The 27,782-nt window shown below is 45.0% G+C and overlaps 1 protein-coding gene across 1 annotated transcript in view; it reads right to left on the reverse strand.

Moving 5' to 3' along the window:
• Window positions 1-27,782, reverse strand: part of p3h2 (prolyl 3-hydroxylase 2) — a 55,650-nt gene that overhangs the window by 12,465 nt on the left and 15,403 nt on the right. Inside the window, exons 2-3 of the mRNA XM_064330777.1 lie at window positions 3,793-3,945; window positions 3,107-3,296 (exon numbers count right to left, since the gene is read on the reverse strand). Coding sequence (XP_064186847.1) covers window positions 3,107-3,296; window positions 3,793-3,945 — 343 coding nt within the window. The remainder of the gene's footprint in view (window positions 1-3,106; window positions 3,297-3,792; window positions 3,946-27,782) is intronic.

A 27,782-nucleotide genomic window follows, 5' to 3' on the forward strand; every position in this document is an offset into this window, starting at 1 on the left:
GGAAATTAGTGACAAGCCAAAATGAAATACGCAAAGCCATTTCCAAAGTGCGCAAGTTGGCTTCTCTTGTTGTTGAAGAAATTCTGCACATGTTGGAGCTATGCCCCTCGTCATTAGTTTAATTGGAGAGTGAACGCAAACTCCATGAGCGGACCTGACCATCAGCATCTCCTGCAAATAAGAAAGTCTGTTTTTATAGTAAGGTAATGATCTTCCTAGTGAGGTAATGTAACTTGTCAATGGTATCATTGCATTTTCAATACATTTCTCAAGTTTTCCCTAGGCTGACACAGTCCCTACGCCCATTTGGAGGGTTAGTTGCTTACAGATGGAATCCCTTTTCCAGCTGTGCTACTGTAACCCCTGAACAATAACCAGCTATGTCAATATGGGTGCATAAATCTCCTAAGATAAAATAGTTCATAATCCGTACACAGAAAGGTCCCAAAGGGCCGCTACTGCTCGAGTGGTAATTGGCACTGCATTTTGGGTAATGAAATGGGCCAAGATAAAGTACAACCGCTCCACACGTCCAGATAAAACACGCTGGCCGTGTGGCTCGGCTCGTGGGTCCATCACTGACCGTAGCGAACTGGCCGCTTTCAGTTCCTGTTCCTCTGTGTTCTTTTTACGACCGGCTTTACAAGCGAGAGGCGTTACAACGGAGGAGCGGAGAGATGGGTTTTATGGCTCACATTTCTCCATGGCGACCCCCGCTCTGGCACGGGCTAAGACTTCTGTCTCCGGCACCGGGCTCTGGAAATTATTACAGAGTCATACGGGGCCTGTTTGGCCCTGTCGTCAGCTGCTGGCTACTCAATGCATCAATACACACACAGAAAACTCTCATTAAGCCTAATCCAGTGCTAAATCACGATCCCATTCACAGGCACCGAGCTTGGAAATATAATAGAGATGTAATGTAGTCTCAAAACAGATTTGCTTATATCTCGATGAGTGCATGCATGTGTGGCTGTTAGCTGTCTGTAATATGTCTGTCTAACAGTATTTCTTCAAAATATAACCGTTTAACTATACTAGTAAATATTCTATTTTGTATATACACATTTACCAGGATCTTGATGCTCATCAGGTCATATGTGTATGGACAGGGAGTGCGGTTTTTAAATTCAGGTGCCTCCAATTTTCATATCTTTGCGAACTCTACTGGATGCATATGTACATATATACATATATACTGTTTGCATCCAGAGAAAATTACTCACAGTCTTCTCCATGCTATTTAATTTTGGTTTCTCTAAACAGTTTTATATAAAGCAGTTTTACACAGCAGCAGGGTAGGCAAGTATTTAATAGTTTTTTTTAAATTTGCGTATCATTTAGCTAACAAAGCACATTGTCTTTCTGGTATATTTTTTGTATCTTCCTTATTTTTTAATGCTTATTATTTACGGTGAAAACAGTACAAAACATGTTGTAATAAACGTCTCTACAAACGAATTGCAAATGTTACCATGACCACTCTTTCCAACATATCTGTGGAAAAACAGCTACTCTATATATCATACATGTCATGTTCTCAGTCCAAGAGACACATCACCCTTTCCCAGGGGCCAAGTCTGCTCTTTAGCCGAGGTTTTCGGGTTTTTTGGTGGAAATGTGCTCATGATTTATCAGATAATTCTGTTTTAAATGACGGAAGCTGAGCAGCCATTGCTGACAGAGCAATTCTGCATCCCATCAGCCAAAGTAAGCCGCTCCGTCATTTTGTTTTAGGCTGCCAACACGAAAAGCAAATCTAGGCTCCTGTCACTCGGTTCACTTCTCAGCCATTTTGGAACATCCCTGTGTCTTCACTGCAATAATAGAGAACCTGCATCCACAACCGTTCTTGTCTTCCTGGCATGTTGTTGATGCCACTCTTCTCAATCACCCCTTTCCGTGTACCGCAATGCCTGCTTTCCCCTTGCCCCGCGACCTCGTGCGAGGCCTTACCCTTGTGCCAAATGAAAGTCATTCTGGCTTAGCAGCTAATGAACAAAAACACTATTCGCTCACATTAAAAATATCACTTTAAACTGATCAGGCATAACAAAGGCAAGATGTAGCCCCCTGAGGTGCAGATTGAAAGGGAAAACTGACAATAAGATTAGGAAATCCACCCATGGCCAGAAAAAATTATCATTCCTGTTCTCTTAAGTACAGCTATTTCTTATAATAAGACCCTGATGTATGATGCCTTTTAATACTGTGGTATACAATTTTTGAAAAAAAAAAAACCCAAAAAACTGGCAACTCTTGTGTTCTACATTAAAATCTTGGCCCGTGGCTAAAGGACAGCCAGTTTTTACACGCTGCATAAAACTGTTAACATGAGCTAACACACATTTATTATCTCCCAGGAGGGTTTGCACAGAACATAAAAAGACACAATAAAGGGGCAAAACACATTCTTAATAAGACACCGGAAAATATTTAGATAGCGTCAGCTGAAGGAAATGGCGCTTTTCGTTAGGCATTAACCATGGCAGCTGAAGACATGTCAGTGGAGCACGGCTTAGGTAAACACTGGGCAATGCGTTTGGGACCTGAGAGACAGAAGCAGGGAAGAGGAGGGGGTGCGGGGGGGGAATTAGCCCGGTGGATGTAAAAATAAGAAGTCCACATCCACAACCGAATAACCAAATTAGTCTTCCGCTGCCTGTCAATCATTTCTGTTTTTTTTTTTTTCTCCAGGAGGGAGCATGCCGAATGTTTTAGTTGGGAATTCGGCCCACATTGGCTCCATATGCTACCCTTTAGTAAACAATAGGCGGCCTGAACGAGCGCCGCAGGGGATACAGGCCTGAGGCGTAGCGCACTCCCGCGGCGCGATGGCGGTTACGCGTGAAACGCAGCCGGTCTGCGCGGCGGGAAATCTGAGCAACGTTAGCGGCGTGTTCAGAGGACCAACCGACACGGCAGTTTGAAATGTGCGCCTCGCACCCAAGAGCGGCTGGTTTTTATAAGGGAACGCAGGCCTTAAACAGAGTTAGAGATACCAAGAGCGGCTCTCCTTAGTTTTCCTGCTACCGTGCTCCAGGCCCGGGTGAGGCCCAGGGAAACTTCATGCGAGCGCTGAGCTCGAGCGTGCGGACGGGCGTACCGGAGATGAGCTCGTAGAGGGCGGGGCGGTAGTTCAAGTGCTCATGCTCGGCGAAGTTCTGCGGACCCTCGCACAGGGCCCTGCACTCCACGTCCGCTTTGTAGTACTCCTCCAGGGCCTCCTCGAAGTAGGCGATGGCCTCCTCGTACTCGCCTCTGTCATAGAGCTTCACCCCCGCCGTGAAAGCTTTCTGTAAACAGCAGTGGGAGAGAAATATCACTGTTGCGCTTGTGTTTACGGGACCTAAAAACGGCTCGCGACCGCCACTTTCTTCCGCTCGTGCGGCGAGGTCTATCACCGAGCCTGGGCTGGCTCTGAACGCATCTTGGCCGCTAGGTCCTTGGGTAGACCTCTGTGGGTTTAATGTTCCCCACAAGCAGCACTCAGTCATCTAAACTCGTCTCCTTCGACCATAGCCCAGCGGTCACTTTCAGACCTCTGGGCTATGACCAGAGCCGCAGAAGCTCCTCTACACAGTAAGAGTGACCGCACAGTACAATTTCCCTAACTATGCTCGGGAGGAAAGGAATCAGTGATTCTATGCATCAATGTGACACTGAACACTGCCCTATGCTACGTGCCCGAGTTAATGCCAGAGCTAAATCGGTACTAAAAGGGCCGTTTTTCTCTCCGCACCGCGCTACGTGCCCGACTGCAGAGCCGACTGAGGCGTTACTTCCACTCACCTGGTGCGGGCGCGCCTCTCGGTCGATAAAGTTCTCCTCCTGCACGCCCTCCCAGGCCTTGTACTGCTCCAGGTTGTGGCTCATCTCCACGTGCTCGGGGTTCGCCTGGAAGTAGGTGTGCGCCGCTGCTGCTGCTTTGTCCGGCTGCTTGAGCTGAGGGGTGGGGGGGTGGGGGGGAGCACGGGCAGGGAGGGGATAACGCGTTACTACGGGCAACAAGCACAGCCTATCACCACACGCATGCTCTGCACATTTCATCACTTCCATAACCTGTTCTTGGGCAGGACTTGGCCCTCAAGGACTGATTTAAGGCGGCAGTATAATGGTTAGGGAACTGGGCTTGTAACTCAAAGATTCCCAGGACACTGCTGTTCTAAATACAGTGCTTGCCCTTGTTTGAATCTGCAATTGAAAAACCTTCTGCCAAATTTGCTTTGACAAGATTCAAATTTGTTTCTTCCTTAATTTTTCCCATTCACTTCATGTATTTTTTTCCTCATCTCTTTCCATAAGGTACTAAACTGTTCAACAATTAGGTTTACCTATTTATTTAACTGTTATTATCCAGAGAATACATTCAGATTTAATTGGCATACAATCATCTCCTTCAACTTGTATAATCCATCATAATACATAAAAGTCTTTTCAATGAGCTGCACTGTTTTCTTATTCAAGTTTTCAATAAGCTTCTGTGGGACAATGCAGCTTACAGAAAATTATCTCGTAGATTTCTATCTTCACCTGGTATATTTGGGCTTTGACATAAATAAAGACACGGTATTACATGCATTCTGATGTTTCAGGGCCAGGTGGTAACGAACAGATATTCTATGGCATAAATCCAGCAAGACACACAGCACCCATACTTTACACCTGTCATATGGAAGTAATCACTCATACATGCCATTCCATATGGTGTTAAATTTAATCAACAGCTGCTTGATTTTCCCGTATGTCATATCCGTGTGAGTGCATCATTCTGAGGAGGCATTTCTTTAGAATCCAGTGACAAAACAGCTGAGAGATCCTAATATCCTAATCCTCTGAGGAAATTAAGAGCACGGTTCAGATGTAAGGAGAGCCACCTGTCACCTACAGGGCGACATAGCTCAGAGGTAGACGATTGTCTGACAGTCGGAGGGTTGCCGGTTCAAACCCCGCCCTGGGCATGTCGAAGTGTCCTTGAGCAAGACACCTAACCCCTAACTGCTCTGGCGAATGAGAGGCATCAATTGTAAAGCGCTTTGGATAAAAGCGCTATATAAATGCAGTCCATTTACCATTTACCTAAAGGACACCTCTATCAGCAGAAGGAACCTTCATAGACACTTGATTCCTAATGTCCAGCTGGGACTGAGGTGCACTTTACAGAATTACTGTGCTGCAGCAGTTCTAAGTAGAGGACACTGGATTGATAACAGTATTTGGGTTACCTTTGAGCACCAGACAGGAACCTAGATAAACAAGGTTCACTCCCTCACAGGAAGAGCCAATTTCACAGTCTTTGTCATTGACGGTAAAGAGGGAAATACTATCCAGATGTTATTTATATTACATCTGCATGGGGTTCTCATCTCATGGGGGCTTTTTTTTTTCCAAAAAGGCAACAAACCATTATTTCATTATTTAGCTTAACTATCTAACAAAGGTTGAAGTTGTAGGAAACTTATAACTTAATCTTAAGATGACTTGTCTGGGAATAGGACTAGGCAGATGTATGTTTCCAGTGCTCCCTATTTACAAACACATACTGTATCATATTTATGTTGTTCAAAGGCTTAGTAGAAACCCTTATTTCAAACTCTTTTACAACTTGTGAGCTTACATTGTGATTATATTGTGAGAGATACATGATGTAGGCCTACATTATCTGTTCAGCAGTTTTAAGATACTCCAACAAATAGAATGCATGAAAACATTGCAATGAGATTCAGTAGAAACACAATCAATAAACACAGATAAATCTGTAACAGTTACTGTAGTCAACAAAAAAAGTAAATCTGTACCAGAGGTTTACGTGCTTACTTGGGTAAAAGAATTTGTGCCAGCAAAGATTCTTAATCACTTAGAAAGAATGCAATCGGAAAATCGTTTTTTTTTTTTTTGTTGTCTACTGACGGCGCCTCATGTCACGCGTGTGCATGTGTGCCACGTAAGTTGTCATGCACATTTGCCCACTCATATATGTGGTGTATTAACATTTAACACCCAGTTCTTCCAGTTAACAATGAAAGAAATATTGAGGACTAGATTCAATGTTTCTGTCACACATAAAGAGAAGAACAATGTTGAGCTCCCAAGCACTGGGGCCAAAACGAGTAGTTTCCTAATTAAAGTAATCATGCAAGTGAAGGCATACAATACAATTTTTATGGATGTTGCACTGCAAAGCATTTGGGTGCACGTGTCAATATGAGGCCACAGCAAATGGAAAGCCAGCAGCTGTTAAATCACAATTTTGGCACACAACTTAAGCTCCCTGTTGAAGTGGTGCACACCGGTATGGTCTCTGTAAAGCTTAATATGCTGCTTATCAAAGTGGCAACACTTCTGTTTTTAATTAGTGGCCAGCCATCAAGGACACAGCTGTTACAGTACACCGCCTGAAAAGCCGCTTCTCAGTTCCAGGATGCCTAATAATACGGTCTGCCCCCCCCCCACCCTCCCCTCCCACACCCCAGACGCCAGTTTCTCATGGAAACTCAACAGGGACGCATTCTCAGGAGCCACATACAGTGACCGCTTTCCTCTCCATAGCCCACTAATCCAAACAGCAGAGATTATTTTTCCTTCCTTTTACTTGTACATTAGCCAGGAGCCACAAGCACAGGTGTGACAGACACAATACAGGTGGGCTATTGTAAGAACTGGAAGATGAAAGACACTCCCGTGTTGAGGGGCCTTACACGCATGCTAACTGCACCGCTGGACTCACTCCAACAGTTTAATGGTATATCTATATGCATATCAAAGCAACAGGGCAAGCACAAAAAATCCATACATTACATATTCATATTATTGAATACAATTATGAAAAAAAAGATTTAATATCATTGTATGGATTCCACTAATATTAATCTTAATTACTGCAAACAGTTAATTAATTGTAAATATTTTTGAAGAAATAAAAATATATAACTTTTTTTTATTGCCTTCCCCACCAATCACTCTCACACAGTGTTTTCCAAGTGTCTCATGCCTCCAGAACATACCACGGGAGAATACTGATGTTTATCTGCAGCAAGCCCAGACAAACATACCCAACACCAAGAGCAACGATCTCTCTGTTTGCCGATGCCCCGAGAAGAGATAAAACATGGGCGAAATCGCATGCGTGCACTGCGAGCCAGGTGTGCCCAGGCAGACGGTAAACAGGTCTGACTGCGCAGCGAGCCCTCTTCCGCCAGGGCCTCTTCGTGCCGCCTGGCGGGGGAGTACCCCCCAGGGTTTTCTGAGTCGCGATCGTTCCCAGGTTCAGCTCTTTTATCTCCGGTAGCGGAGCGGGGAATGAGAAGCTCGGGGGCCGTGCTCGGTTGCCCCCGGAAGGCCAAAGAGCGGGCTGGCGTCGGCCGCATTCCTGCCCGGCCCATCTCTCCCAGCTGCTGGAGGACTCGGGATATAACGCGGCGTTCATGCGCCTCGTCCAAATGCTGGCATTTTTTACATTTATTTTAAAGCGGGGCAGATATCGCGCCCAGACCCACAGCCGATCGGCGTCTCTTCTGAGAGGGGTCAGGGACCCAACAACAGCTGTCTGGCGAGCAAAATGCATCACCTGTTCCCTGAGCTATTGCAGTCCTTAAAAAAAGAGGAGGAAAAAAAAGGCAGTGGTCAGAATAATCCACATAATTGTGGGGTTGGGATGAGTACCCACACCACTGGACATCCGGGCAAGGAGAAAGGCTCCAAGCTATTATACAGCCTGTTATCTGCCTACATGCATGAATATTCCCACTTATGATAGCTTAACACTTAACCTCACTGATGTTTCCAATAAAATTCAGTCTCTCTGTTTTTCCTTTCCATTCGAACTCTGACACTTCTGTTGTTAATCCCCTAACCCGTGAGCAAGAGCCAGATATTCTGCAGCTGTGTTTGGGTGCCATGGTAACTAGACTATAAAGCCAGGATGAAGTCTGCTCCAGTGACCAAGAGTGTCCACCTCTGAGCACAATTTAGCACAGGAAAAGGGAGGCTGCATCATGTGTACACACAATTAGGCTGGCCCCAAGGGGCTGGGGACAGGAAGTCACAATGCTGACGTGCTTCTCTAAAACTAATGAAGATTTCTATATCTTTTGCAAGGCACGTTTCTCCAAGAGGCACTAATCACATGTATAATAACAGTTTCAATGCTGCCACTATTCTGTCACACAGATCTTGAAGCCACAAACCCTCCCTTTCCAAACACTGCATAAATACCAAAAGGGACATGCATGAAAATGGTAACTTTATTTAAAATGGTAAAAAGTTTAATTCTGGTGCTCATTTATTTTATAAGTCAACACCTGTACGTATTTATTTTTGCTCAACACCTGGACAGACTGAAAGCAGCTTGTTTGTGAATGTTTGTGTTTCTGCATTAAAAGCAGGCCTGTATTAAGAAATAAATGCCGGGCAGTATAAACAGGCATTTTTTTTCTTTACAGTTAAAAGAGTACCCACAGTGAAACCAAGGAGGCTTGGGTCCTTACTCTTATAAAACCCTTTTAAGTGAGACCAGACAGCCGCCAAGTCTAAGCCGTAATTAACATTTTTCCACAGAATCCAAAACCCAAGGTGGCATATGGCGTGCACTTCGCATAAAAACGTGAATGCTTGTTGTGGAGCCAAAGATGCAGTCGCGCTGCGATGGTCGGCACTTAGGAAACCTGTGCCGGGCGAGCGGAGGGGGCGGCCGTGTGCAGAATCAACACGCTGACTTGACCGCTCGGAATAGCCACAGACAGGGGTGTAGCACAAAATTCTGGGCCCTGTACATAAGCAGTCTCTGTGGGCCCCCTTCCACTCTCGATCCATGTCTCTCACGCATCATTCCAGGCTTTTCGAGGGCCCTCCCCCCATTCGGGCCCTGGGTAGTCAGTCCCGCTTTCCCCCCTCACTACGACACCCCTGGCCACAGAACGTTCCCCTGTGTACACCCTGGGTAAAGTTCAAATGGCCTCGAAGAACCCAAAAGTCCTGAAGTAAACTGCAAGGCCTTCAATAAGCGCCTTTTCATGAGAATATTCTGGAAAAAAAAGTGAAGCAAAAAAAAAACAACATGGATATCAGAGAGCGAGAGACTGCCCTTTGGCGACTTACAGGTTTTACAGCGAGCCCAAACATCGTCTGAGTACACGATGGTGCTGAAGCATGAAGCTGAATCACACAGCACTGGGAACGTGGTGTTCCCATTCCGCCAATTAGAGTTTAGACTCACATTATCTGTCAGATGCCCATCACCACCACCACCACCCACAGCCTGCCCGCCTAAAAAAAAGGTATGAAAACAAACTTTGGCAGCTACCACTTATGTCTGCAAAGACCTGTACATTTCACATTAGGGCTCAAGTGAACATTCAAAATAACATTCTATACAGGTCCACAAAGTACTGGGCAGACTTTGCTGAAAGTTGACTGAATGAACCCTCATTACTAAGAGTAATGTGTTTAGGCAGGAGATGAGAACAAAGGACGGGAATGGACAAGGAGCGGCTGGGAATGCGCTGGAGAGTGTTGAGGAATCCCAGACGTAACCAAATTTCTGTAATTGGCTGCCCTACCCCCTGTAGCCTTTGTGTGCCAAATGGCTTAAACTGGTCCAGGCTTGGTTAGGACCTGAATGTGATAAACTGGGGGAGGTTGAAGCCACAAAAACCCAGTAAAACCGCTGTCTGCACTCTCTCATGTGACTCATGGGAGTCAAGCACTACCTTGTATGGTTATTTCTCAGATGAGACATTAATCTTTGATCTAAAACCCAGTAAAACCACTGTCTGCTCACTCTCACAGGAATATAGCACTACCCTGCATCGTCATTTTTTCGATGAGGCAATAATCTTTGGTTGACCTTCACATTCAAATATAAATTTCCTCATAATTGATAATACTTCCACCACAAGCCTCAAAAATGTTGCTGAGAACAACAACTGAATGATAAATGAATGAAGCCCTTTAAATGCATTGCACACTTAAAATGCAACATAAACCTTCAAGTAACTGATAAAAATATAGCTACAACAAAAACTCAAATATCTAAAATGTTAGTAGTAGTGAACAGGTCTCAAAGATATGTCTGTTCTTATAAAATAATGCCTACAGTAATAAAATTCATGAAAACTCTTTCCAAAATTGTGTGGAACAGCTACCAGACATTCGCAAAGTCCTTGAATTTGTTTGTCCGGACACAACAGCTAACACATGCCAGACTATCATACAGTAGTATCCGAAGGAAACTTGTATGACCACAAAAAACCTGGACATGGATTTCCAACAGCAGCAACTTGGAAACTCTTCTAAGTACATTAACTGCAACAACTGCATAATAAAGTTAGCTTCCTCTGTAGAGCGTCTTCATGACAGCATGTCTGTATAAACGCTATCCAAATGAAACTGATTTGAATTGAACTGATTTAAGACACAAGATTCTAAGTCAAGTTATACATGTATGTCATGTGTATACATTTAGATTCATGAATTGTTTAAATATCACAGCTGTTTAGAAATTGACTGTGCATTCCGTTCATCTTGTGAACAGTAAACTGGAGTATTTGACAAACACAGCTGAATTAGCATCCTGGTCACAACAGCAGCATCATCTCACTTTGCTCATACAGGAAATGCAGGTTCAAACACCTTGTTTTTGTACACGACCCTGTGAACAGTAGGTTAACGATGCACATAATTCTAGAAACACACATTCTGGAACATTCAAGGCAAAGCAACTACAGAACCCACTCTGGATTTAAGCCCATGACTCTCAGACCTACATAGTGCTGTACTCTCCACTGAGAACTCCAGGCTAATCCACTTGCACTGAGCACCCTGTCCCCACCCTGTTCATTGACTCAGAATCAAAAAAAAAGTGCAATTCACACATCTTATGGGCCCCGTGAATGTAATTCCTATGCTTTATTGACCAATTTGGTCACATTCATTGCTCACATGAACTGTAGTTTCCATTGCACTCCACCATTCATTTTGATGGATCGTCTCAGGCAAAACTGCTGTCATTTCGGCAATTGCCAGTTTAGCCAGGAGAACACATGCCAAGTGATAAAGTAAGCAGAAAATTTCTCTAAAGGGAAATAAAGATTTACGACATCCGATTTGTTCAGAAAATAAACATGTGATTAAATTTAAGATTTTTATACAAACCACTTGAATTGTGTAAAGATAAGAATTACGCAACACTATCCATTCTTTGCCTGCACTGTTATTTGGTCCAAAGGGACAATAATTGGAAAGTCTCTCTAAAAGTCTCATTACATGCTGAGTAATGTTAAATATGGACACAAAGGCTTACACTAAGTGTTTTTAAACTGTTATCCATCACAAGTGAACAGTGTGCTGCCTCACTCCTTGAAGAATGCTTTTTAATTCTCGGAAAATAAACTCTGGACCCCGGTGGATTCGATTTGACGCGTGTCCAACTCCCGTCCGTGAGTCATCCGAAAGTACCGGCGCGCCTGCATCTTCTCTGGAAAGGAGCTCTCAGAGACAGGCATCTGGGAGAGGAATCGGGCCAGCAAAGCATGCACCAGCTTTGCGACTCACTCTTGCCAGCCAATGAGGCTAATCCTTTGGCAGCCACATGGGCAGGCAGGGCTGGCATTTAGCTCTGCGCTGCGGTGCAGATTTCTGCCCTGCTCTGCTGTGTCAGGCTTGGACTCACATAGGGAGGACTCTGGACTTCTGTGAGTGGAAGCAAGTGAAAAGCTTTTCGAATTGAAATTGATATTGTGTGACCGTGTGATTAAACACGTTCAAATACTACAGACAAGGAGTTCTATGACAAACTAGCTTCTGCAATATACTGTCTGGCTGTTTGGTCGGACATGAGGCCTCGATAGCTTTGCTTGTGTAACTTTGAAGTTAAGTGGTTAACTGAGAGACTGCCAGTACATACCAGTAAGTGTCTTTATTATAATTGGCAGCGTTCATTATACCTTTGGAACTAAAACAATTGTTTGGAATAATCTTTGGAACTAAAACAAATAATAGATTGTGTGTCATGGTATAGCCTCACATTCTTCTCATTGTTCAAGTGTTACCTTTGGTTGAAAGAGTGCTCTGCCTAAGACTTAAAACAACTGAAGTAAAATATTTAATTCATTAATCCAAAACTTTTTAAAACAACTGATTTTCTGAACCATTAGAACACCTGGCTTGAGTACCACATGCCAGCAACTACTTTTCACCCTCACTGAGGCCAGGGTTGGTCAGCCTGCCACCCGCAAGAGTCGCTGTCACCTCGGGGTGCATCAAATCTCGCAGAAAGGGCTGCACAGGGCTTTCCTCCTGGTGATGTCACTAAGACGGGTAGGGCTTGCTCCCCCAGCCACCCCCTTCCCGTCCACTGACGGGTCCGCACACTGGCCCCATTCTGCCTGTCCTCACCACACCCTCCGACCACGCATGTTGATCCAATAAGGTAATGTCGGAGGAATTTTTTTGAAGGAGGCCGTAAACACAAGTCCTTCTTTATCGAGAGCCGGGCGCATGGAGGTACGCGTCCACGGGTCAGGGGTCGGAAACAGGCCCACGCCTCCCCCTAATACTGACTGTACGGGACCTTACAGTGCAAACAGCGCGGAATAACCTCGCCACTGTACGCAGGGCCGGGGCTGACTCGCCCCTTTGTTCGCGCGCTCGGTTTAAGGGGGCTGGGCGCTACCGGTGACGTCAGCGAGGGCCCGCTGGCTTTAATTAGCGCGGCTCGGGCCCCCACATGGTCTCCGCTGAAACGGAACGGAAGGGGAAACTTTGATGCTTTTTAAATGATAAAAAGAGACACAAACGACCATGAAGTCTGCAATTCAGCGGACTGATGCTGATTTGTTTCCAGAGGGGGAAATTCCCATGCTGCTATCGTCAGGAACCAAGACTCCGATGCTAATAAACGATGGCGGTTCATAGGTCCTGCCATGTGGGAGAGGTCACTGTGTTGTGGGAACAGCTAGCGGACTCTCTCTCTCTCAGTCCTTCTCGCATGCCTGACGTAGATGATGTAATGATGCTTGCCCACTGGTGCTTCACGGCTGCCGCTTGACCGACTCTCATCACTCAAAAATGGCTTCCATCTGGTGGTGCAGTTACAGTGCAGGGGGGTTGAGAACAGGAGCACCTTTGTGTACCCCTCGCCAAGGCAAAGCCGGTACGCGAATCACGTCGGCGTGGAAAACCTTTTGAAATCTCTTCCTTTCACACCGGTAAGGTTCTGGAACATTCTCCCCGCTGCTCCCAGGAGCCTCTGAAAACATGCCCTGCGCTGCCGTGTTATTTTTAAACTCCGGCTCCCCTGATTTCAAACGCTCGCGGTTTCCACTCGCATAAAGATCCCTTTCTGCGCTACCGAGAAAAGCCCGATTAGCTTTTCGTGGAATGAGAGCTCCTGAAGACTTTTCCACCCTTTCCCTGTCACTTTGTAGACTTCCTGGCTGAATGCGTGAACCCACACATGCAGGTTTCACGACTTCACGGTCCGATATAGTGCAGTGCAGTGGCTACCAGAGCTATGCCCAGACACGGTAGCCCCAAAAAACTTTTCCTAGCAAATGAGGCAGGAAACGACTCACCAAGCCAGGCAACTCCGGGGCAAAAAAGTGTGTACTTGAATATTTCATCTGACAACTGAAAACACCCTTGTGCTAAAAGACCCACTAAACAGTTAAAACTAAAAAGTTTTCTTTCCTGACAAAATGACGACACTTTTTTATAATTTGTGGTGTAAACATCGCGCGGATAGATTTATGGATTCGTTTTCAAACAGAAGTCAAACGCGGAGTGAATATCCCTCCTCTCAGTGAATGAAGTCAGTGTTTCCATTGTAAAACGTATGGAGAGAGGGGTCGTTTGACTCGGGGGTGGCTGGGGGGGGGGGGGATACAAAGCAGGCACGGTGTTGGCGTGAGACTTCAGAACAGTTTGTTCACACACAACGGGCCCTTAAAAAGTCACAAAGGAGGCCGTGGGCTCTGTGCCCGAGACAATACCACCATTCATGCTAAGGCCTGTCCCCTCAGCCCCTCATGGGAGGAATATAAAATGTATTAGTTCAACTTCCCATTGAAATCAATCTGCCACCAAAGCATCGAGGAACTCAAATGGAACTGTTAAAACTGTTAGGGCGGTCAGAACATGTGCACTGCATATTTCCTGACTCCATTTCCAGGCTTCCCAGTTACATTCCATAAATATTGTTTGTATGGAAAACAATTAGCCTCTACTATCACAGAACGTTCATTTTGTAATTGGTTCCAGTGGGATTTTGTTCAAAAACGATTCATACGATTTTGTACAAATGATTTTACATCAGCACTGTCCAGTACATCTTGATTTTCAAGGAAAAATAAGAACCTGTGGAACACATTCAGTTGAATATAATCAATATAATCTCAAAGCATTAATAAATATGAATCATAAAGGCTGTTAAAGTGTGTGCATGCTCCATACACTTTCCCTGTTATTCATCACAAAACGATATAGCAAAAAAACATTTTTAATTTAAGTAATAAGTCAAATTAGAGTTAATTACAATAAGCTGAAGCGATATTTTTGTCTTAAGAGAACAGTCCTGAGTTTGAGTTCTTCTAAATATACTGTATCGCATTCAGTGGAGAATGGACACAAAAGAATGCAGTCTTCCGGTTATCTTTGAAAACACACATCAGGTTGATTGGGACTAAAGCCCCTCAAGGATATCTGCTTTGAGTATTTTGTTATGGCCCCCGTCATTAGGACTACTTCGAAACAGAGGGAGATAGATGACGGAGTGTCAAAAGAGAATTCTACAGAGCGGACAGAGCCAGTCTGCTCCGCAGCTGAAATGCCTGAAATGCCTGTGATGTTCAGCTCTGGGGTCAGGACTTCACCAGGACAGCTAGCCAGTTATGGTTTTGAAAACTGCCCATTACCTCAAATCATTTAGGACCTCAGCAGATGCGTCGTGAGACTTGTTTCCGTCAACAAAGAGAGACCAGCCAAGGGAGTAGCAAACCCTCTAACTAATGAATGCGGACCGTTAACAGTGCTGTTTTTGGGGGATAGCTGATACAGCGTTTGGCTCAGAAGACAGCATGGGGCTATTTAAAGCAGGGGTAAAGTGGTTGGGGGGGATGGGGGGCTGCTGTTATTTATGGAGGCACAGAGATCTGAGTTTTGTCAGTATAGCCTGGCCGGAAGTTTTTTTGGCAGGCGAGTCTCATATTTTATGACAGAGCTTATAGGAGACCTGTATGGATGCACAGGACATCTCTCTATAGAGAATGCCCCCTAAAGGAATATGTCTCCCACAAAGGACAAAGGAGACATGAAAAACATTTAAAAAGACAGAGTCTCCCCTGGGGGTGTGTTCTGGAGGCAACCAATTGAAAGGGGATGGCGGCTAGAGAAGCTGATTGATCACATTGCACTAGTGACCACAGTGGGGGGGTTAGGGTAGGGTTAGGGTTAGTGTTAGGTATGGTTGGGGGCACAGTGTCAGCTTTAAAGACATATTTATTTTCCAAAGGCCCTGTACATGACTGAATCAAAATGGCTGGAGCTTATTAACAGACGAAAGCCGATGCAGCCCAACGGATAAGCTTCTGCGTGTTTCTCTTGCACTCAATTAGACCGAGACAGTCTTCGCAGGTCACTGCCCCCGAGAGCTGTTATGATCAGCCAAGACAGTCTATCAAGTTATCGTGTTACAAGGATATGTACAGGGCAGGAAGTTGAAAGAAGTGAGTGACCCCAATACTGCAGTTTCCTGCAAAAGTGAATACGTTAATGTGGATAGGCCTCTTTGCGGTGTATTCTTACATCTTTTAGGGGCAGTTTATGGGATATTGTCCTGTATATTGGAGAATAGCAAACTTCAGTAAATGTTTGACGGCTAAGAATGAAGTGGCTATTCCCAGAGCTGTAAAAAAAGCCACACCCTAATTTTGAAAATCATTAATGTTGAGAAGACAAGGTTGATTAAACAACGGCATATCCAATGTACTGTAGGACTGTACAAGCAACATGCACATAGGGCTATAGCCCATCTGTGGCCTACAGAGAACTTAGTCCAAACAAATAATTAGGCGCCCAGCGGGTTCCTCTTGGGGGCCCACACTGATATATAGCTAGGGGGCAGAATGCCAAAGGTCAGCATGTTGCTACATTTCATCTTCCTTTTCGCACTCACTCGCTCAGAAGAAAAATATTTGATTTATCACTCGGCTGGAGTTGTTTAATAGGCTTTTGCAATTGACGAGAACTGTGAAAAGGGCCATTTAAAAAATAAACAAAAAAATAGCGATAAATGACTGAGCGAGGGGGCCGCGGGATGAGCAGAACACGAGAGGAGGAAAGGGAGTGAGCTGAGGGGAGGCCTTCGGACTGTCTGGCTCGGCTAAATGGAGATTTAAGGCCTCGCTGCTTTCTCAGAAATTCTTAAACACGTGTTATTTTGGGCCGGGGGCCACAGAGGTGAGTCTTTGCCCACGGCCCTCAGAGATCCGTGACTTCCTTTGAAGCACAGCCGTTATCCCGCTGGGAGGCTGAGGGCCGGGTCTGCGCGAGGCAGGACGGGATTACCGCCGAAGAACATTCCCGGGGATTAAGTCGCGAGCAGCCGGCCTCCCCCGTGGCGAAGAGGGCCTCGCAGCATCGTGAAAAAAAAAAGAGACCCCCGCAGCCTTGTTAGTATTTCTGTGCGGCGAAAAGGATGGCGCCTAATTGGTCCACGGTTTCAAAGGTCTCCGGGGTCCACAGCTGCGCCTGGGGAGTGAGCACAGGGAGGTCAGCCGCACATGAGCAGAGCTAAGTCACCCATCACAGTCACCGCCCCTCCTTATACATTATATAAGGAGTAACCAAAAAAAGAACTCCCACAAGCCCATATGTCTGTTCACTGGGGAATGGCTTGTCTACGTGGGCTCCGTGAACGGATTCATTCCACAATCTGAGCTGAATGTTCCCCTTGTCATTTTGTCAAATCAGGCAAGTCTTGATGCACAGCATGCGACTGGAATCTAGGCCAATTTTATTAAGCATCAACACAATAGGGTGAGCTCACGAGTCATCAGTCTGTCAGATTTGGCAAAATCAACATCTCCGGTCAGGAGGGGAGGAAAAAAAAGCCTGAATCACACAACCTCAGTCCATAAATAATCCAGGAATCCTTGTGAGGTTAGAATACATTTGCTGAATGATAATCCGGAGGCATCCAAGAGCAGCAGTAGAAGAAATCTGTCTTTTTGACTGTCCTTTGACTTCAGGGAAATAATTTCAAGTAGGGTCACTCCACTTAAGAGCCAAAGTACGACGAATTTAAAATGCCCCTTTTAGGGAAAAGGGCAACCAGACATGTGAAGGGCACGATAGGCAAGGAGAAGACAGCCGGCCAATGGGTGGGCGGCAGAGCAAAGCCCCGTATGATGTAGGCGCGTGCTCTCTCTTTGTCACAGTAATTGACAGTGGGCTCTTAGGCAGGAGGTGTCAGAGGGCGTGAACTGCCTCCCCCGATAGGCCGTGAGCAGTCCAGGCTGACCCCCTCCCGTGACCCCCGGTAGCCAGGATTCCCAGCATGCCAGAGCAGTGACGTCATCAGAGAGGAGCCCCACGGGGAGCAACGTGCCTCCTTTCGAAAACAGGTCAGCGATAAAACCCTGAAGGCATACCTGGCTGATGGGACCACCCAGAATGCACAGCAGTTTCCTCTTTCAACCCCAGGAACAGAAACGACTGTTCAGCAGAGGTCTCCGTGTGGGAGTTTTCCTGGTGTGGGCGGTGTGGTATAGTGGTTAAGAAGATGAGGCCAGTGACTGCAGGTTCAAATCCTGGATGGGATGCTGTTGCTCTGCCCTGTGCAAGACTTGATACATCAATATATGTAATGAATGTCCCTGTCTGAACTCTGGAGGTTTTTTTTGCAAAACATTATATTAATAAAACGCCTGATTCCATGCAGTGGACCATCATTTTAAAAGTGTAACTAATTTTAAAAGTGTAAATTGTAAAAAACTGTAATTTAATAAAAAATTTCCTGCTGCTTATTCACCTTTACAATCACTCAACATAAACACAAAATGGTGTGTGAATAATATTTTTCATGAGAAATTCTATTATTTGTCTTATGCTCTTTTCTTTAATAGGTAAGGTAGTCCTTTGCTGCCTATTCCATTAACAGTGACAGTTTACACAGAGACGAGCGGGGAAACCTCTTCCGACACATGCCGTGTAGTCTCTCCAGCTTGTACGTCTCAGGCATGAATTCACACGAATGACCCTGGAAAGACATGGAGGCAGTTCTCCCTCTGACATCACTGCCTTAGCGTCTGGCCCCAGGCACTGCCCAAGCGTTCCACTGCCGGGCAATTATACCACCGCGAAAAGAGCGCACGTGGCCTGTTGTGGTGGCGCGCCTCTTATTTTAGCAGGACGTCTGCGCTTCTGATTGGCTGCTGCGGATCTGAGGGACATGTTAATCGACCTCTCCGCACCTAATGAAGGGTTTCCAGGGCGATTGCCTGCCTCGATATAGAAAGGCGCTCATATTTAAGGGGTTGTTAGTTCTTTTTATAACCTGCAGGAAAATACTTAAAAGTTAAGGGGTGCCCATGAGAGAGCCCTGTAATTAAGTTGTGGGGTCGTTTGACATTCAGAAAAGGGGGGAAAGTACAGCACAGTTCAAAACTGTAATACACCAACAGTGTCTTCATGATTTCCATGGTTCCGCCCAATAATGCTAGAATGTTCTATTTCCATTGAAAAAAAGTCATAGGCTCCTAATTCTTAGTGACTTTGACACCTAATTGGAAATAAAAAATGGGTACTGATATATTTAAAAGATTAAGTATCTCACGTAGAATCTATGAAAAAACATTACGGTACTAAACTCAAATTTAATAACCTTCATGTGAGTGCTTTATGCCTTGCTGGCTTTAGCATTGACACAAAATAATATTATAATACATTTGCAAATACAGCATTTGTTAAGATTGTAATCACACAAGATATATTTTATGATGCTGTCATTTTTCAATAAGATGCTGTCATTTTCAAAACGAATGCTGTGAGATTAAAACTACTTTTTTCTTCCCTGAAACTGATGCTGTATGTTTTCATTTAGTTTTTTCCCCCCTCATTGTGTGTTTATGGTCATACTGATAAATGTCCTTCAGAAAATAAACATCTGCAAAGAAACAAATGGTGAAAGCATGACTAGGAGCTATGATGACATTTCCTAATGGAAGTCAATTGGTCTTGGTTTGGATTGTACATTTGGTTTTTATTCTCCACCAAGTGGAAAACAGAGCTTGGGTTTGTCATGCTATGATTAGGCGTATTACAGACTGAAATTGAGCATTTAAGATGCCATAACCAGCAACCACAGGAGGCATGCGCTTTGTATTCATAAGCTGGGGAAAGATGTGGAAAAAAAGCACACAAAAATAGGGTTAAGGGTGAACATTCCAGTTGTTTTCTTTGAGATTGACAGACATATCCCTTATAGTCATATCCCTTCCTGCACTGGGAGGCAGTGTTCAGACACATAGGAGGTCCAGGTCACACGTCGAGTGGCTATACACTGGACATACGGAGTCAGAGGCTTGAAAACACCTGTGCAGGATCTTCACTGAACCCTGACCGGATTCCCTCGAGTGGCCCATCAGGAGTGAATCCATAAAAGGAAGTAGGTCGTTTTTTTTTTTTTTTTCTTGAAGGGGATTGTTCTCCGCCACAATTTTTAGCCCATACTAGTGCAACATGAGTTCAGTCGGCACTGGCATTGCCAGGGTTGAATCAAGGCTATATGGCACATCGGTGTTCTACAGAGAAATGTAACACTCTGGAGCCCTGGTGGTGGTGGCGGTGGTGGTGGTGTGGGGGGAGGAGGGGGGATGGGTGATGGGGGTTTGGAATGAGAGCTGGATCTTGTAAGCCGAGAATCCTGAAGCTCGTTGCTCCTGCAGTCAAGCTAAATCTACCGCATGAGCTAATGGAGGGATGAAAAATGAGTCCCCTCACCCACAGAGAAGTGGGTGAAGTCAGCCCCCAGACATAGAATGAAACCATGGGGGGGGGGGTAACAATTTTGTTTTTCATTATGTGCTGCTTGCCCTCAAAGTTCAGACACGTAGCTTACCTCCAGGTACACTTACCACCTGAAACAGCTGTTGGTGGGACGAAATCTCACCTCCTCCTTTTACAATTAAATCCATCAGTAGTTTCGCCATTTTTCTCTGTGGCCTCAGCATAACTCTCTGAAGTGGCCCATTTGCCGATGAAGGATGTGCGTGACAACAAGTAATTGATGCGTGAACACTCTATTTTTGAAAGCAATCCATTGTTGAGTAGATGTGGCCTAACTGTGCCCTGGAGCAGTTGGAGACAGATAGTCATCAGTTTAGATAAGCCCCTCAGTTGAGCCAAACTGTATGACACCTGGAAATAGTGTCCCTCAGGCCCTTCTAGCACAAAATAGAATAACAATACCGCTTTATCTACAACAATATCAAGGTTGGTCTGAATAGTGTTTTTTCTGAGGCTCTGCACTAGTTGCTGTGGAAAGGACCATTAAGTTTGAAGACTGTACGTGAGGTTAAAGTAGAGACAAGCAACTCTACTCCCCTTCTAATAAACCTTTCAGATTATGACTCATTCCACATGCGAGAGGCATACCCCCGTGTAAGAAGCTGCCGGAAAGAGAAACTTGTTCAGCCTCCGCCCTATCCCATGAAAGCACGTTCAACCTCCAAGCCGCATGGAGACATTAGAGTCCACTAATTACTGTGACTGAAAAGCTTAAGGAATTGAAAAGGCACAGCTTGTGAACTTAAGGAACATTTATAAGAAACTACATGTCACAGAAGTATTCTTCAAAAGTTTCCTTTGATCTCCAGGGCTGATTGGGGGTAGAGATGCTCCCCAATTCCACTGCCAGCCAATTACACTGGGTTGTACAGAATACGCCCTCACGGTGTTAATTGGGTGCACAAAACAAATAATGTGAGCACTGAACCCTACGCGGGTCACTGACTGTTTATAAATATTTGGACATTCCCTCCTCTAACTTCCCTATCTCCCAGGCAACCATGTCAAATGTGTTTTGCCAAATCGTACAAAGCTTCTCGAAATCCTGTGCAAGGGACAAGGAAGCTGGATTGGCCTAGGATTCTTGGACGAGTGAAATCGATAACATGCAATAGCTTCCTCTCTTCCAACTCCTCAGCTTCCATCCAGAGGGAATTAAAACGGCCGCGGGAATGTCAGTGTTGTGTGGAAATCACTTCTGCTCGGTGAATCTGATATAAAACGTTTTTCAAGAGTTACACTTAAAAAAAATATATATATATATATATTTTTTTACTTTGAGCGAATTCAGCAACCCGTTCTAAAAATTTAAAAAATTCTCTAAGGAATTGTGCTCTATCCGCTGGGCTGGCATTGTAAGACAAATGGGGGGTTGATTTAAATTACACAAAAAAAGTCAGTCCTGTTTCTCCACCTCCAATTTGCCTCATTTTAATGTCTGTGTTCCCATACTTTTGAACATTGAGGCTTTATGGTACGACTTCAATAAACAAACCAACCTCAGCCTTTAATTTCTGACTTGTTTTACAGTATTGCTTTCATAAATAACATTCAATTAGCAATTTTACAACCGACCAAAACTATGAAATGCATAACAGAATGAGAAAAAGCACATATTCTAATCTACTGAAATCATTACCAGGTGTTGCCGAGACTAATAAGATCATTTAAGAGCTATGGGTTTTGCCAGCTTCTCCTAGATTAAATATATATGAAAGTGCTATGTGTGTATACATATATATATATATATAATTAAAAGTCCACGTTTCAGAAAAGCATTGGACCACTGAAAGCGATTTATTGTTACACAACCACTTCCTGGTAGTTTAACCTTATTTTCCTGTGGTGCCACTGGATCTCCTTTGAAGTATCGCTTACACATTTATACTTGCATTTACAAGCTTTTAGCAGGTAAAAAGTGAGATCCTGGAGTTTAGCAGAAACCAGAACAACCTCTAGAATGAAAAACAAATGACACAATAGTGACAAGACAGCCAGAAACACACTCAGTGCATTCAGCACTACCAGATTTATCATTGCCCGACAAGTTATTTCTTTGGACTATGAATCTTGGTACTCTGTCAGAACCTTTCAACATTCCTGTCATTTTTAAAAACAGATTTAGCCAGAGCCAAAATAATTCATTACAAGTTCAGTATCAAGGTGGACTCAGGTGGACTCGGAAAAAAAAGGGAAATAATATGTCCTTGCGCAGGAATCACATAACTGATGTGTCTCTGTCACCTTACGGAGAGAGCTGCTTGAAGAAATTGGTTTTGGATCATTCCAGCCGCAAATTGTTCATCTGAAGCCTGAGGGAATATCGGTCTTTGGAGGTTGATCTCTAACCCATAATGCTGGTGATGGTTAAACCAGACTAACCCATAATGCAAGCAGCAGATGCAGACAGGATTTGCAACGCATGTGGCCGCGTGATGCGCTAACACCCGTGGCCGGAGCCTTCCGGGGCGGGGTGCTTCTTCCCTTCCGCCAAAGCCGTCTGCCTCTCTGTCTCCACGCGTAAGGAGCAGCACCCCGAAGCAGACAGTTTTGAGCTGAGTCTTACGGTTTCTCCGTCCTTACTCGATCCTCACCGCAAGGTGTTAGCCCATAGCGGAAGCCGCCGCTTCCATGAGACTTACCCTCAGCTGCTAACCGCCCCCCCCCCATACACCCCCCACACCCAACCACTCTCACACACATGGCTAGACTTTCCAGACTGAGTGCCAGACATGGAGCTGTCTAAGGTGGAATGCTGTTGTTTGTGGTGAGGCTGGTTGTGGGTGGGGGAGGTGTTAGTAAGAGAGAAGGAATTTTTGTATCCGTTCACGTTGGCTTTGGCTCCAGACGGAGGTAAATGATCTACGATTCCCTCGGTGTGACGCCGAGCCGCATTCTGCCTCCAGTCATTGTAAACTCACCGCAGAGGTAATAGCCCCTGCACGGCCGATGGCAGTAGTCTGAAATGGAAACAGTGGCAGCACGCTCCTCGGTGCTTTTAAATGCTTCCGTAAAATGGAGATCCCACAGCAACGTCACCTTAACGGCATTCCGCCTGCGGGAATTCCAGACGGCCTGATCGTAATGCGGTTCTGGAAAGTAAAGAGGCAGGTATACAACCAAAAAGAATGCCATTATCAGCTTTTTCCGAATCCTTTTTTTTGTTGTTTTTAGCAGAGTGAGACCCACTATACACAATCACAAAATGGAAAGGGTGGCAAAATGAAAAGGCCTGTTATCAGGGACATAATACGATAGCATATCTATGATGAAAGCCTATGAAAGGACACAGAGCTTTTCTGGTGCCTACAACGTGGCTGATGAATCAGGGTTGCAGATGAGATAGTGGAAGAACACACAGCAGAGAGTAAAAATAAGATGGAAAACAAACAGTCATCTAAAGAACTGAAAGATTCCGAGCACAGAGTTCAAACCAACTGTCCGTTTTTCAGAGGGGTCGCGTTCGTGTTATTTTCCGGAATGCAGCCCGAGAATTAATCACTCTGAGAGAGCAGGGGGTTGACAGAGAACTACCACTGGTGCAGAAAACTTGTACGACGGAAGACTACTTATTTTCCAAGATTTCCCTAGCCTAATAAATGAGCCAGATTCATAATAATTCAAATGACAACAGGGTCAAAAAGGCATGCGCTTGCGTACGGAAGCGCACGAGGGAAAACCTCGGAGATGTTTTAATAGAAGTAATGAATGCTCACAGCAGTGAACGCAGTTTAAAGCGTTTGACTCTTGAAATAGCCATCTGGAAACGCAAGCAAGAGGTGAGTGGACGAACGGTTCGTGGATTATTTTCAGTGGGAACATACTTTATGTTAAATTACTGCAATGAACACACGGTGTTTACAGCTCACGAAGGGCTCCCAATTCAAACAGCCATGCTGCACTTCCCTGTGGTCTGGCGAAAGGCCACGAAGTTGTATTAGAAAAGTCTGGCAGGGCACTGTAAATCACCATACCAGCATAAGGTTTCACATGCCTACAAGACTGAGGTTTTTTTCTTTTTTTAACAACGGTTTTCTGAAATCCCCTCACAGAGGATATGTTGTTTCTTTAAAGGTTTTGGCTCTAGCTTCATTGGAAATATTCGCATGTTGATAGCGGCTAACACCGCACGTCCTCACTCATCATTTGGTGAGGATTGAATGAGCAGATGCTTGCATTGGTGATAAAACAACGAGTTCCTAGGCATAACATGTTCCATTTCTCTATTCTATCACAGCTGTATTTTTTGGCTGTACATTCAGGCACACTTTGGTATAAATCAATGTTATCTTAAAGTCCTATTTCTGTTTTTTGTGCCCCCTTCCACTTGTTTCTCAACCTACCTCCATCCCGTGTTTCTTCACAAGTTTTCCGAAAAGTTGGGACTGACCAGCTTTGGACTTTGGCCTCACTCTTTCGTTTTCCCTTCCCACTAAAAAACACATTTTAAAAGTGTGCGGTAAAGCCTGGCACAATCCTAAAGGCCAAACTTCAAATTAAGACAAGAATTATCACTTTGAATTAATCTACTGCTTTTTTTTTTACCTTAAATCATCTTACGGACGTTAAATTGCTGAACTGCGAGAGTTGTGGTCCTGTACTGCCCAGTTTTTGGAAGGCCTAGTGACAAATTATTATTTTCAACTTTTCAAAGCCATCCATTCTCTGTTATCAAAATCAAGCCTGGGATGAAACTGAATAGTGACAGGTAGAAATAAAAACACTGGAAGGAACTGATGTGGTCTTCATCAAAGCTGGCTAAGCCTCTGTGGGAGGGCCTCTTAAAAGCAGGATCTGGAGCGGTTGAAACAATTCTAGTTCAAAGACTTGGCCTCCTAATAGAAGGACAGGCAGAAGACAGATGCCGGGCTTGGGTTTCGCTCCCAGTGAGCGCTCACCGAGGTGCCTCTTGTTTAATCTGAAAGGTTGAAAGGTGTTCATTTTACCCTGGACATGCCATGGAGAAAGGCAATGGAGAAAGTGGGGGGGGGGGGGGGGATGAAAGGAGAGCACATTATAAGTGACCCCATCCTGACAGAAAGCCTACGTCAGCAGACATCTCTCTCAACCAGGCCAGGGGGGGAAGGAAATCCCCCAAAATCCCAGTGTGAAGAAAATGTGCTCCCCCAAACAAAGCAGTTTGACAATTGTACACGCCCACTGCCACCACCTGGCATTCAGCTTAAAGAGTGGAGGGGGTCAGCAGTAGCTATAGGATGCCAATGTCTATAAAGGCACAAGCCCACCCTGAAACTATGGTGAAAGACCTGCAGTCTCAGTGCTAAAACCGACGCAAGAAAACCAGTATGTCGTAACATCAGCAAAGGTTAAAGGGCATATCAGTGTCTCGACACCACAGAGAGAACTCATTTCCTGGGCTCATTCACCATAAAGTGTCTGACCCGCCAGCCGACGATCACCTCACCCGCCCCTGCGGCACCTGGCCGAACAGGAGCGCGTGTGCCTGCTCACCTTCCCTCCGCCGGGCTCCAACATGACTAGACCTTGACTGGACACAGACTGCGGGCAGTAAACCTACACCGGGAACGAAAACCTGCTGAGGTAACGGCTCTGCGATGTGCTGACCGCACAGAAACTTCCCAGACGTTCCCCAGGCAAGCATGAGGACTGAGCAGCAGAGGAGTCCTTCTGGTGTGTGGGAGCAGGGTTGGCCAGCAGGGAGGCAATCCCTTCCAAATCGAATGATTACAGGAATATGGCTTTTTTCCTGAAAATCTGGGGCCCTCTGGTTACTGTATAAAAACCGCTTTTGGAAGGCGATGCGCTTCGAAGCTTCAGGAATACGCACGTAGCCAGTCAGTCTTCCGAGAGGGGTAATTCCAGAAAAGGTGTTGTTAATTACAAAGCAGCTGACACAAAAGAGTGCTCTCTACCTGTCTATTTCCTTGCCCAACTTTCACCATCTACTGCAAATAGCTTTGTTGAGGTAAGCTGTATTTATACCAGCACATAATACCAGTCTTCTGTATGTGGCTCCAGGGCACAAAGAGATGTTTGTTTTGAATTTAAATTTCCACTCAAACCCTGACAGCTGTGAGTGCTAAATCTAAGAGAAAATCATACACGGAATGCCTTTATGCCCCAAGAACATTTTCTTGTCTTCAACAGGTGAGGTAAAGCTTTACTGAGGAAAATAAAAGACACCAATGACAGTAAGTTAAAACTAGTCACAAAAACCAAATAAATGAGACCTCTGCACTCCCTTTGTGTCTAAATGTTTGTCTTTTCCTTAAATGTAGGAGGCCAGCCAGATGACAGACCTGAGAATGTCTTTGGATGAATAAGCATAGCACAGCATAGCATTAGTTTATGGCCCGTGTCAATCACTGTCTGGATGCTCATGAGCTCCTGGCCACCTGGGATTGTGGGTGAAGACAAGGTGAAAGCTGTTACGGGGATGACGAGCATTCCCACTGGACAGAGGTCCTGATTCAAGACAGATCCAAGCCTGTATTTTTTTCTTCTCTTTCTTTTCCACTTGAGCTACCATAGGTGAGCTTCTCTTTTGGCTTGTACGGTAGGTACGCCACAGTTGTGTTTTCTCAGCTGGTGAACCTGGGGAATGACTGCGCTGTTCTCTCAGGGAAAGCTGAAATATATGACCGAGCGCAGGACCGGCGCTGTAACTGTGACAAACTCTGTTTCCAGCTCTTGTTCGTCAGCTCAGAGATTCCTCCAAAATGAGAACAGTGGTGACGGAAAAGCAGTCTGTACGGTAACCAGAGTCAAACAAGGACATTAAATCAGGCGGTCAAGTAGTTCTCCAGGGTGAAAACCTTACCCTGACAACGTAACAAGATGCACACAGTAAGGTCTAGACAGTGGACTGAGACGTGAGGGAAACAGCTCCATCTAATATGGAAAATGTGAGGGAAAAAAAATGAAGATTAGTAACAAGGTGTAGGTTCCCTGTGGCCGAGGAAGACAACACCAGGAAACCGGACCGCTTTCACAGCTGTGGAGCGTACCCCTGATAGGCTGTTCGTGCCCCGATGACCTTCTGGCAGGCAGCGCCACTGAGGTCAGACTCCAGAGCAGCCCGGGCCTTGGAGTGTGGAATGCGCTCTATTCTGGGCCTTCTCATTACAAACTGTCTCTGCTATGCCCAACGCCACAGATGCCACGTTATAACCAGACTACTGTAGGTAATACAGTGGCACACACTGCTTCAGACCGCACGGGGAAACTAAATTTAAGCAAATGAAAGAAGGCCTCAATCTAGGTGTTCCATGAGTTCACAGTTTAATATAGCCTACCACATTAAATCCTTTTGAGTGGGAGGAAGTTGGGGATAATTTTACCGGGTGGGCATGTTCATCATGAGGTCAGGCCGTCCATTCAGAGACTACAGTGGAAACTTCAGGAGTTACTTTCCAGTCGGGACTGACTTGGGATTAACAGTAATGTGAGTCTGAGTTCTTTGTTTAACTAATACTGTTACACAGTGTCAACTTAAAATTTCAGAAATGTCATTTCCCCCCTTGATGCCACTGAAACTGAATTTTAAATCTCCTTATGATGGCACTCAAAGGAATGGAACAAAACAGTAGAACAGGAGAGCTGGAGGCTACTCAGAAAGCAGCATGAAATATTTATCTACTGTTCTCTTGAGTTTAATTTGTTATTAATTAATTGCCCTTGTGAAGTAGCAGCCTTTATTTCATTAAACAAAACCGTATTAAATTATGAACAGTACTATA

Source organism: Anguilla rostrata, chromosome 4 (genome assembly GCF_018555375.3).
Source record: "Anguilla rostrata isolate EN2019 chromosome 4, ASM1855537v3, whole genome shotgun sequence".
Lineage (NCBI taxonomy): Eukaryota > Metazoa > Chordata > Actinopteri > Anguilliformes > Anguillidae > Anguilla > Anguilla rostrata.